The 10,201-nt window shown below is 42.4% G+C and overlaps 1 protein-coding gene across 1 annotated transcript; it reads left to right on the forward strand.

The window, feature by feature from the left end:
- Nucleotides 1-1,485: 1,485 nt before the first annotated feature.
- On the forward strand, nt 1,486-7,809 carry kpna6 (karyopherin alpha 6 (importin alpha 7)). Its single transcript, XM_068747669.1, has 14 exons — nt 1,486-1,555; nt 3,429-3,562; nt 3,708-3,800; nt 3,947-4,046; nt 4,149-4,243; nt 5,114-5,245; nt 5,364-5,452; nt 5,564-5,663; nt 5,954-6,117; nt 6,216-6,294; nt 6,438-6,563; nt 6,805-6,932; nt 7,109-7,293; nt 7,441-7,809. Exons 1-14 carry the CDS (start codon nt 1,552-1,554, stop codon nt 7,626-7,628), a joined length of 1,617 nt encoding a protein of 538 aa, XP_068603770.1. The 5' UTR covers nt 1,486-1,551; the 3' UTR covers nt 7,629-7,809.
- The last annotated feature ends 2,392 nt before the right edge of the window (nt 7,810-10,201 follow it).

Below are 10,201 nucleotides of genomic sequence, written 5' to 3' on the forward strand. Positions count from 1 at the left end.
ATAACGGAAGAAGTAAGTCCTGCCTACTTTTATATAGAACCCTTTAGTTGCATGCCTTGCTCAGCTCGTACACTTCCTGTACTGAGACAGTCTATGGCATTGATTAATGGATAGCCTTTGCTGCTCTGTAAAGGGTATGCTGCTGCGTGATGTGCTTCAGCAGGCCTAGAAATGAGAAAGGCAAGGAACTCACAAAGGAAGTCCTGTCTGAGCCCCAGTAACAGCCCCACAGACTGCATTTGTAGTCTTTTGAGTTCTGCCTCCATGCCACAAATTGGTCCAGTGTGTTTGTGGTATTAGATACCTGTGGAGCTGTGTTATCTGTCAAGTAGTTGTCAGCCCTCATTGCTCCTCTGAGTGAAGCTGAAGCCAGAGCTCATGTCCACACTGTAAGAGCAAGGGCCAGTGGAAAATATTTGCTGTATAGTCTGCTAAGAGACTGCAGTGATGGGAAAGTAGTAAGTACATTGGTGCAACAGCTGATCTGACCTCTCACACTCCTGGACAGAACTACCCTGTCTCAGCAGCGAGCACCTCGGTGTTTCATTTTACTTGTACAACATTGCCCCCTACAGTTTCTTTTCTTTCTGGTGTATCTCTCCAGGCCCTGGAGGGTGTCCCCTGTCAGAGGACAATACTGAATTGTAATACAGTACAGTAATTTACCATTACATGCTCAGACCAGATTGAACCTGGATGCAACTCACCAGTATTGCTCTGTCACATTCACTTTGAGAAAATCTCTGGGGGGAATCGTGAAGGTCCAGACACACAGGCACGCACCCGTAACAGTGGAAAAACCCCAGAGAGAAAGGAAAATGCAAATAAAACTTTTTCTTGGACAGTTTTGTTTCGGCCATCCACTAACAACTGTTATGGTAATGATTGAATTACATCCAGCTAAAGACAGTTGCAGGAGGTTATGTGATTGTCCACGTTTGTTGAATGGTGAAAACAACATTTTAGTTGTTTTTCAGACAAGGATTTACATGATCTTGTTTTGGCTCGAGATAGATCCGAGTAAAGCAACACGCCCATGATGACATCACCAACTGAGATCATTTTGTTACACTGCAGTCACAATGTAGAACACTTTTTGGAAAATGTTAGACATTTTATATTTAATATTTAAATGAGTAAATTAAAAACGTACCATCCCTCAAGAAAAAGTATTTCAAAGTGTTTTGTTCTATTTAGTTACAGTTGGTGGAGGTATGCACCCTTTGTGAACTTCCTGGTCTTTCATGTTAGGGGTTGGATATAATCTAAAAATAATTCGAGATTTTAATTTATCGGGTCTTAAATTGATAATGAATGGATGCGATTGCTATTTCAATGAAAGCGGTGCTTTGTCATTCACCGAAGGTGATTGTGTTTATTGAGGCTTGTGCGCCCTCTGGTGGCAGGAAGTTGGTGCTATAATTTGACGTTTCCGTCTCCGGTAGACATATTGCTTACTGGAGCAAATTCTGGGAAGCAAGGAAAGAGAGACTATTTGAAATTGATTTATATCTTCGCAACTTCATACAATCAAGCCACGAAAACGACGCAATGGGTAAGCTGTTCGACGAATCGGAAATACAGATAGGCGTTCAGATGGTTGAAGAATTAGAAGTATCGCCGAGAGTAGTGATTATGAAATCCTCACCCTGTCACTGTTCAGCAGCTAGCGAACTCAGTTGCTAGTTAGCAGCTAAAGGTGTTACGTAGTATCAAAATAATGGTTGCCAGTTTACATTTGACATGCATTTCATTAGCTGCCTTCAACCTATAAACAAATTATAATGATGTATATTGACACATAAGTCCAACCATACAAAACAACCCGTGTAATTTGGTAGCCAATGGAAACTTAATCTAGCTAATAGCTAGCTAACTACATTAGCACCGCGCTTTAGCATGGTTTCTTAAGTGGACTGTCACACATAGCTTTTGGCTAATGCTACCACTAGTATTGTTTTAATCACTACATTGGTGGTAAATAATCTTTCGGCTCTTTCGCTGGTCCCATGTCATTTTACAGCCCGAGATTATTGGTCCTGATAGCGACACCGTCGGCAAACGGGTGACTAGCTAGCACGCTCAAGAAGACACTGCGATAAGTCGCTGTTCGCATTGCAACAATTGGTGGGCACTTCGACTCTCACTTGATCACATATCTACTACGAGCCAGAAAACTCATCGCCCATACGGTGACACAACTTAATAGTTAAGCATTGGGCGTAAAACTGAACGCGCAGCTTCTAGCTTAGTTGCCTTAGCGCTGTCATTTTGCCTCGTTCCTCAAGCTCACCGCAATACGTTATTGTCAATCAGCAATCAGCGAGCTAGCCTGTCTGAAAATGAAGCATTTTATGTATTTTCGGCGTTCTGCTAGTATTCGTTTGTTTGACGGTACGTTCAAATGCTTGTGTGGGGTTACATGTGACACCAGGCGTCCCCCGTGTCCTCCGGACTATTCCTGCATTTGCAGTTAAACTTTGTGGTAGCACACTTAAGAAATGATACTATGGCAATGCAGACAGTTTCACATTTATTTCAGAGGTTGTGATTTAACTGTTGTTTAAGGTCCCTGCCATTATTCAACATGTCTAAAGGTCGTGGCGGGGATAGCAGTAATGGCTAACCAAAAACCTGAGCAAATAGAGTCTATCAGCTTGGCTAGATACCACACAGTCTAAGACGGAACATGGCTTTATACCGGATTTAACTTAACAAATGCTTAAACACCACGCATCATCTCTCTGCACGGATTCCTTACTATTGGCAGTGTCGCCCATGAAATCGGCAGGACTATTTCCGTGGGATCCTGCACAGACGGCGAACGATCTGTGACGTTCGCTCGCTGCAGCTGATGCAACCGAAACAGTACAGAGACCAGCCTGATCGGTGGCAACCTGTGTTTGTGTGTTGTCCACGCCTTTGGCTATACCATCTGGAAAAATTACACGCATGCATAAACGTTTTCATGAGGTTGGTTTAGCTAATGCTCCCAAACATAGCGTGACCTAAATTTCCACTGCTTGTTTGGATATTTAACCTTTGAATCCCCTGCTGTTGCCATGGGGCCCTTTGGCACACAACGTTGGCACCATCCCTCGGCTCGTGGCCGGGTTCGTCGTTGTTCCCGGTTCTTTCTTTCTCTCCTCTGTGATCTGCGCAGTGCCTTGTTTTGGTGGCGTGACTGCACAAATGCTGAGAATTTGACGGTTGTGCTGTGAGCGAGCAATTATTTGCCAACTCTGTGATTTAATTTTACTGACTAAATGTGTCAACTTTGAGCTTATCTCTGTGAGAGCAATTTTGTACATACAGTTCAACCAACACGAACTTTTAAAACATGTACGCAGATGAAGAAAATGTGCCGAAACACTCTTTCCCTGTGTCTTAATCTGCGTCCCGTAACATAACTAACTTTATTCTATCAGAGCCGTCAGCCAGTCCGGCCAAAGATAACTACAGGATGAACCGCTACAAGAACAAAGCACTGAATCCAGAGGAGATGAGGCGCAGGAGAGAGGAGGAGGGCATCCAACTCAGGAAACAGAAACGAGAACAACAGGTATTGCCTCAAGCCTGTCGTCCCGTCCCATCTGATCCTTAATCCTCCTTGTTGAAATATTAGCAGTACATAGATCTTGTATATTTGAAACAGTCTGGCCATATCCACGTATTCCAATAAAATACACACACAAATTATATTGCAGCTTTTCAAGAGGAGGAACGTAGACATCCTCAATGAAGAGGAAGCTATGTCTGAGAGTCTTCTGGTGGACTCCTACCTCAGCTCTCCAGCGACGGTCAGTCTCTATTTTCCTATTGCCACTCGCAAAACCGACAAATACAGGTTTACAAGGATCTACAGAGTGTGGTTCTTGCACGCGTTGCAGTTTAACCTCTATTCCAGCCATGTTGAGTTGGAATGCTTGTGGATTTGCTTTTGCAGGAAGGAGTGATTACCAGAGACATGGTTGAGATGCTTTTCTCAGAGGACCCAGACCTTCAGCTTGCCACAACGCAGAAGTTCAGAAAACTACTTTCCAAAGGTATCTGCTATTTATATGGAGTAACTAAACATAAACTAAATTAATCACGAGTTTGCGAACCAAATAAAGCTTATCGGTACATCGTCTTTGACATCATTTCAGAGCCTAACCCACCAATTGATGAAGTTATAAACACGCCCGGTGTCGTGGAGAGGTTTGTGGAATTCTTGAAGAAGAGTGTCAACGGCACACTGCAGGTCAGTTTGTAAAGGCACTTCCTTGCATTTCGGAATGCCAATGCATGAAACGTGTAATTTAGGTGTTCATTCGGTATTGTTTGAGTGACAAATGACCTTGAAGGTTGACTGGTCATGCTGCCTATCGCTCTGCAAATTTCCGATTGACAAGATTTTCCTCTGCGCTTTACTTGCCAGCAAGGCCCGACTAGATTTCACAGACATGACGTCTATTTGAATGGTTGTAACTCTTTAGCATGTCAGATACATTCATTACAGTGTCAGGTCTCTAACCTTCAGTGTTACTGTGCTGTCTAAGAAGGGATACGGTGGTGATCGAAAGTTTGGGCAGCCCCGGGTCAAAATGTGTATAAATGTGAATAATGACGCCAAAGGGAAGCTGAAAATAATCTCAAAGGCATCAAATTACAGATGAGACGATCCCACAACATGTCAAAAGAAATTTGTGCTTTATTTCCATTGTTTACATTTTCAAAATAACAGAAAAGGAAAAAAGGCCAATGCAAAAGGAGGAACGTAGACATCCTCAAAGTCTCAATTATAAATAAATAGGAACATCCAGGTTTTTATCCCAGACAGGTATCCGGATCGCACTTCAAAATTTGATGGGATCTAAGTTTGACCAAGACCCATCTTCAGATTTTATTTTCCATCAAGCTCCATCCAGGAGTTTTTCCATAATCCTATTAACAGACAAACATAATCAAAATCATACCCTCCTTGGCAGAGATAATTAGTTTGAATGGAAATGATGACTTGCAGAATGTGACCCAAACTTTAGATTCTAGAGTTTCTGCTCATTTAAATAGGTATGAAGTCTCAAATATGTTTGAATTGATCATTTTTCTATAACAATTGATTACTTTGCAGTTTGAAGCTGCGTGGGCTCTGACCAATATAGCATCGGGCACATCTACGCAGACAAAGACAGTGATTGAGGCTGGAGCAGTGCCAATCTTTATAGAACTGCTTAATTCTGTAGTTGAAGATGTCCAAGAACAGGTAACACTTTACTCTCTCAGTATACCATTTCCACCTTGGTCATCCTTGTCTGTCTGCCTCTCCTTGTTTAATTATCTTGCACCCAATATAAATAGATAACATGCTCTCTTTTCCATAGGCTGTGTGGGCCTTGGGGAATATTGCAGGGGACAGCGCTGTGTGCAGAGACTACGTGCTGAACTGCAACATCCTTCCACCACTTTTGACGTAAGCCCATGCTCTTTGCTTCTGTAATAGTGCTTCAGTCCTCAAGCTTCATATAATTGCAGACTTTCAGATGAGCTCAAAATCTCAGTTTGGATTATCTTTCCATTTCAGGCTTCTGACCAAATCCACTAGATTGACAATGACGAGGAATGCAGTGTGGGCGCTGTCTAATCTCTGTAGAGGGAAAAACCCTCCGCCTGCTTTTGAAAAGGTTTTGCTTTGCCTCATGACGCCAACACAAAAAGGAGAATTTGAGATTTTTCTTTTTTTTTTTTTAATTGCCAGATGTGTCTTTCATGAATAAGCATAATTATCGTTACTGTGTGAAAAGGCATTTTGTTGCAGGTTAATGCTTGTATTTGAAAGAATTGACTCATTGTTACTGACAGAAATGCAAAAGCAAAGGATTAAGTACGGTAATAGGATGAAAAGTTTGATTGTTCTGTGACTTTTCTGCCATTCATTGTCATCAGAAAGCTGGTTTATTTCTGTGCCGTCTAGGTATCACCGTGTCTGCCAGTTCTGTCCAGGCTTTTATTTAGCAGTGACCCAGACTTGCTGGCGGATGCCTGCTGGGCTCTGTCCTACCTCTCGGATGGCCCCAATGACAAGATCCAGGCTGTCATCGACTCTGGCGTCTGCAGGCGCCTCGTAGAACTACTCATGTAAGTCCTTTCATAATCCTCTTCTTTTTTTTTTTAGGTCACAGTCAAAGTTACCTCTTAACACTTAAGCTTATCATTTGATGCCTCCATCCCTGCAGGCACACTGACTATAAGGTGGCCTCACCTGCCTTGAGAGCTGTAGGAAACATCGTCACTGGAGACGACATCCAAACACAGGTGACAGCAAATAAATCTATTGCTCGTTTCATGGGCCTGAGATTATTTTTTTTTTAGGTCTGTAATGTGGTAAATCAAAAGCATACTGGTTGCGTTTCATAAATGGTCTCATGTTTTGTGCCCCATCTTTTCTCTGTTTCTAGGTGGTGTTGAACTGCTCGGCGCTGCCTTGTCTGCTGCACCTTCTCAGCAGCGCTAAAGAGTCCATTCGCAAAGAGGCATGTTGGACCATCTCAAACATCACAGCAGGAAACCGAGCACAAATACAGGTGACGCCTGCACACAAAGCCCCTGACAAAATGGGGAGAATCTGCAGAATACCTTGTTGACTCACGAAAAGTGAATGAAGTGCGTCGAGTGGCAGGAAATTATATGGCCACCGGTGTAGAATCCATTCGGATACTTTGGGGATTCGGTTCCAAATGGGCTCGTTGAGTTTACTTTGTCCTTACATATCTAGCAGGTTATGGTGTATCCAATTCTATAGTGTACCCCCTTCTCCGCCCACAGACGGTAATCGATGCCAACATCTTCCCGGTGCTGATCGACATTCTGCAAAAAGCCGAGTTCAGGACCCGGAAAGAGGCGGCCTGGGCCATCACTAACGCCACCTCTGGAGGAACGCCAGAACAGATTAGGTGAGACTAATAACATTAATATTTGACAGGACCTCCTCTTCATCGCTATTATTAAACTCTATGGACTAATCAGTACTGAGGAAATTACAGAATTACAACTAGATAAATGCATCCGTATAGTTGAGAGGGTGAACACGCAGAATCGAATCTGAAGACATGTGCCTCTTTGCCAACAGATATCTGGTAAACCTTGGCTGCATTAAGCCCCTGTGTGACCTGCTGACGGTGATGGACTCGAAGATCGTTCAGGTTGCTCTCAATGGGCTGGAGAACATCCTGAGGCTGGGAGAGCAGGAAGCCAAGCAGGAGAACAGCGGCAGTGGCGTTAATCCTTACTGCAGCCTCATTGAAGAAGCCTATGGTAAAGGAGCAGATAGAAATTGTTGGACTGCGTCCAGTTTCTGGGAAAACACCGAAGGGCCTTCTTGCTTATTAGTCGCTTAGAAAAAAAGTTCCATTTCTGTTGGTTTGCAACAATCCCTTCATCTACTGTTGCTTGTTTTTCCAGGTCTTGACAAGATAGAGTTCCTCCAGAGCCACGATAACCAGGATATTTACCAGAAGGCCTTTGACCTAATTGAGCACTACTTTGGGGTGGAAGCCGAGGACAACAGTCTAGCCCCTCAGGTGGACCAGGCCAACCAGCAGTTCCTTTTCCCCCAGCAGGAGGCCCCAATGGAGGGCTTCCAGCTATAAGTGAGCACCCCCCCCCCCCCCTCTGTTCATACCTCCACATCTCATCTGGAGGGGCCCCTAGATGCCTGAATCATACCTTTATGCCCTCTTGCGTGATCTGCCGCTTCCGCCGCCACGAACGCCATTTGTACCAATGCCACAAACACCCACTCTTTGGAGGAAAGATTAAACTGTCCTGTTCTCTGACCTGAATATACAAACTGACTTCTTTTAGGGCAGAGTCGTGCGTTACCTGGGCAAGGCGAGTAGACGACACAAACTCCATTAGACTTCTTTTTCTTAAGAGGAAGTGATCACATCACAGCCCAAAGTGAGTATGACTAACCATAAGAGGCGTTCGCAGATCGCGACATTCGATAGCTCTTAGATCCTCCCACTGGCAGCAACAATGACTTATTGGTTAATATATTTTTATAATGTTTTTTCTTTTCTTTCCCTGTGGGACATCGCCTATTTTCAGGATTACCTACTCATCCCCATACAAAGCCCACAAACTGGGCTCCTCGAGTTGATTTTTCCCAACCCTTATTTATCTGCTCCTTATTTAGTGCCTATGATGACTATTTAATTTTTTTTTTTGGGGGGGGGAATTCTTTATTGGCTTATCACTGGTATGTTGATGGAGGGGGGGTTGTATGTCAGCAGGAGGAGGCTCAAATCCACCCAAAAGCAAGAGCTTCTCTTTACCCCGAGTCTGATACCCGAGCTAAGGAGTGTGATTTTTTTTATTTTGTTTTTTCTGATCCCTTTTCCAATCTATCAATATTTAGTGCAACAAAAGTACAGCAGGAAGGTTTTGGTGGGAAAAATATATATATATAAAACAAAATACATAAGATTTAAGTTGGAATACTACCTTACAGTAAGAAAGACTGAATAAGATGTTGGGAAAGGGATGTTTTTTTTGTTTGTTTTGCAATTAAAGTGCTAGAAAACAACAACTGGTTTTGAGGGTGATAGAGTTAGAGATCTGATGTTCCTCGTGTGCTGTGTTATTCATAAAAGTCATTTAAATTATGAAGTGATCTAACTTAAATGGGCAGAACAGGATGTTTGGGGGGAGGGGGCGTCAAAAAACGGCAGCAAACTTACTTTTGTATTGAATTAGATTAAAGGTATTGCAGGTGTTTAAAGTTGGGGTGGAAGACCACTTGAGTTAGTGGCGTCTCAGTGGAGCCCGGTCTAAACGGCTTGCCGCTGGTTGGCTTGTCTCTGTGATCCTCCCCGGACTGAAGTAGTAGGGATGGTGCATGGAGTTCTATTACTCTGCCTAAGGTCACTGAGTATCCCTGGCCAAACAGAGAAGTGGAGAGCAGTGTGAGGAAATACTTTGCTCGATGCTGCTCAGAGATTAAAAAAAAAAATGGGCCACAACTAACTGGTAAGGTGCCGTTAATGATAGCGTAGTGGTTTTTGTATAGTGGTAGTCGATTATATAAAGTTTGGCATTCTATATCACTATATTTTTGAGAAATGGGGATGACAACTGTTCATGATTTTTGCATGGGTCCCTTGTGGTATGTTAAGTATTGATGTAAATAGCCTATTCTTCGCCTGGCTATGAAAGTCTACGCTAATAACCAGAGTTTGGCTAGGGATATAACTCAGACAAGTGACATGCCTAACTGCAACAAAAAAATTCAAGTATGAATATCTATTTGAATTTTTATGTTCTTGCATTATATATTCATATATTTGCACACACTTAATGCACACTAGCGTACAACACCAGCATACACTGTACACACACACACCTCACATGGATGAGTGGCTAGAAACAACTGAAAGGGTTTTCCGTTTCATTTTATTGTGGAAACGGAATTGTGGCTGTTTCTGTTTCTTTCTTTTTTTTTAAGCACTTACCATGGTTTATTTCTCTTGATTTAAGTATAATTTTCTGTTTTATTTCAGACAATGAAAAGATACTTCTGTTATTTTTGGAGCTTATGGAAACTTTTTTTTGTTTTTTTTGGTTGATTCTAGCCACATGACCTGGTGGTTTCATTTTGCTCCGTCAGAAGCGGATCTGATTCGGGCTGGGGCTTTGTGGATGGAGCACAATGATGGTGTGATGTTAGACTGACGCACTGTGTGAGGAAGAGATTTATTGACTCTGACTGTCCCCATCAGAGTCTGGGAGGCGTGTTCTGTGGATGACTAACAGGCTTAATAAAGAACTACAGAGTATTGAACAGAAAGGCATCGCTCTCTACTCAAATATGATGAATCACTCCACTTAATAGATTGTTTATTTGGAAATAAACTTTCAGTACAGCTTTTTTTATATATAATACATCTTTTTGAGTTGACAGACTTGGATTCTTCCTCATGGTTGTTTCAGTATTACAGTTTTAAATTAAATTATAACTTCATTTTCTAGCGCAGAATATCATTACTTGAACCGTTAACACACTTTATTTTATTTTGTGTTTTTTTTTTTTTTTCCGAGATGTTGTCCATAGAACACGTGAGCTCCCAGAAGACAAAAGAATTTAGATCATAATATACCGTCAAAAACTTACCTTTACATGACCGCTGTGTAGAGAAGTGAAGTCTTTGATTTTAATGGCCTA

This window comes from Brachionichthys hirsutus, chromosome 13 (genome assembly GCF_040956055.1).
Source record: "Brachionichthys hirsutus isolate HB-005 chromosome 13, CSIRO-AGI_Bhir_v1, whole genome shotgun sequence".
NCBI classification, from domain to species: domain Eukaryota; kingdom Metazoa; phylum Chordata; class Actinopteri; order Lophiiformes; family Brachionichthyidae; genus Brachionichthys; species Brachionichthys hirsutus.

Coding starts and splice junctions, on each gene's coding strand:
- kpna6 (XM_068747669.1), top strand. Junction 5,246..5,363: donor TTGAAGATGTCCAAGAACAG/GTAACACTTTAC, acceptor TCTTTTCCATAG/GCTGTGTGGGCCTTGGGGAA. Junction 5,453..5,563: donor ATCCTTCCACCACTTTTGAC/GTAAGCCCATGC, acceptor TTTCCATTTCAG/GCTTCTGACCAAATCCACTA.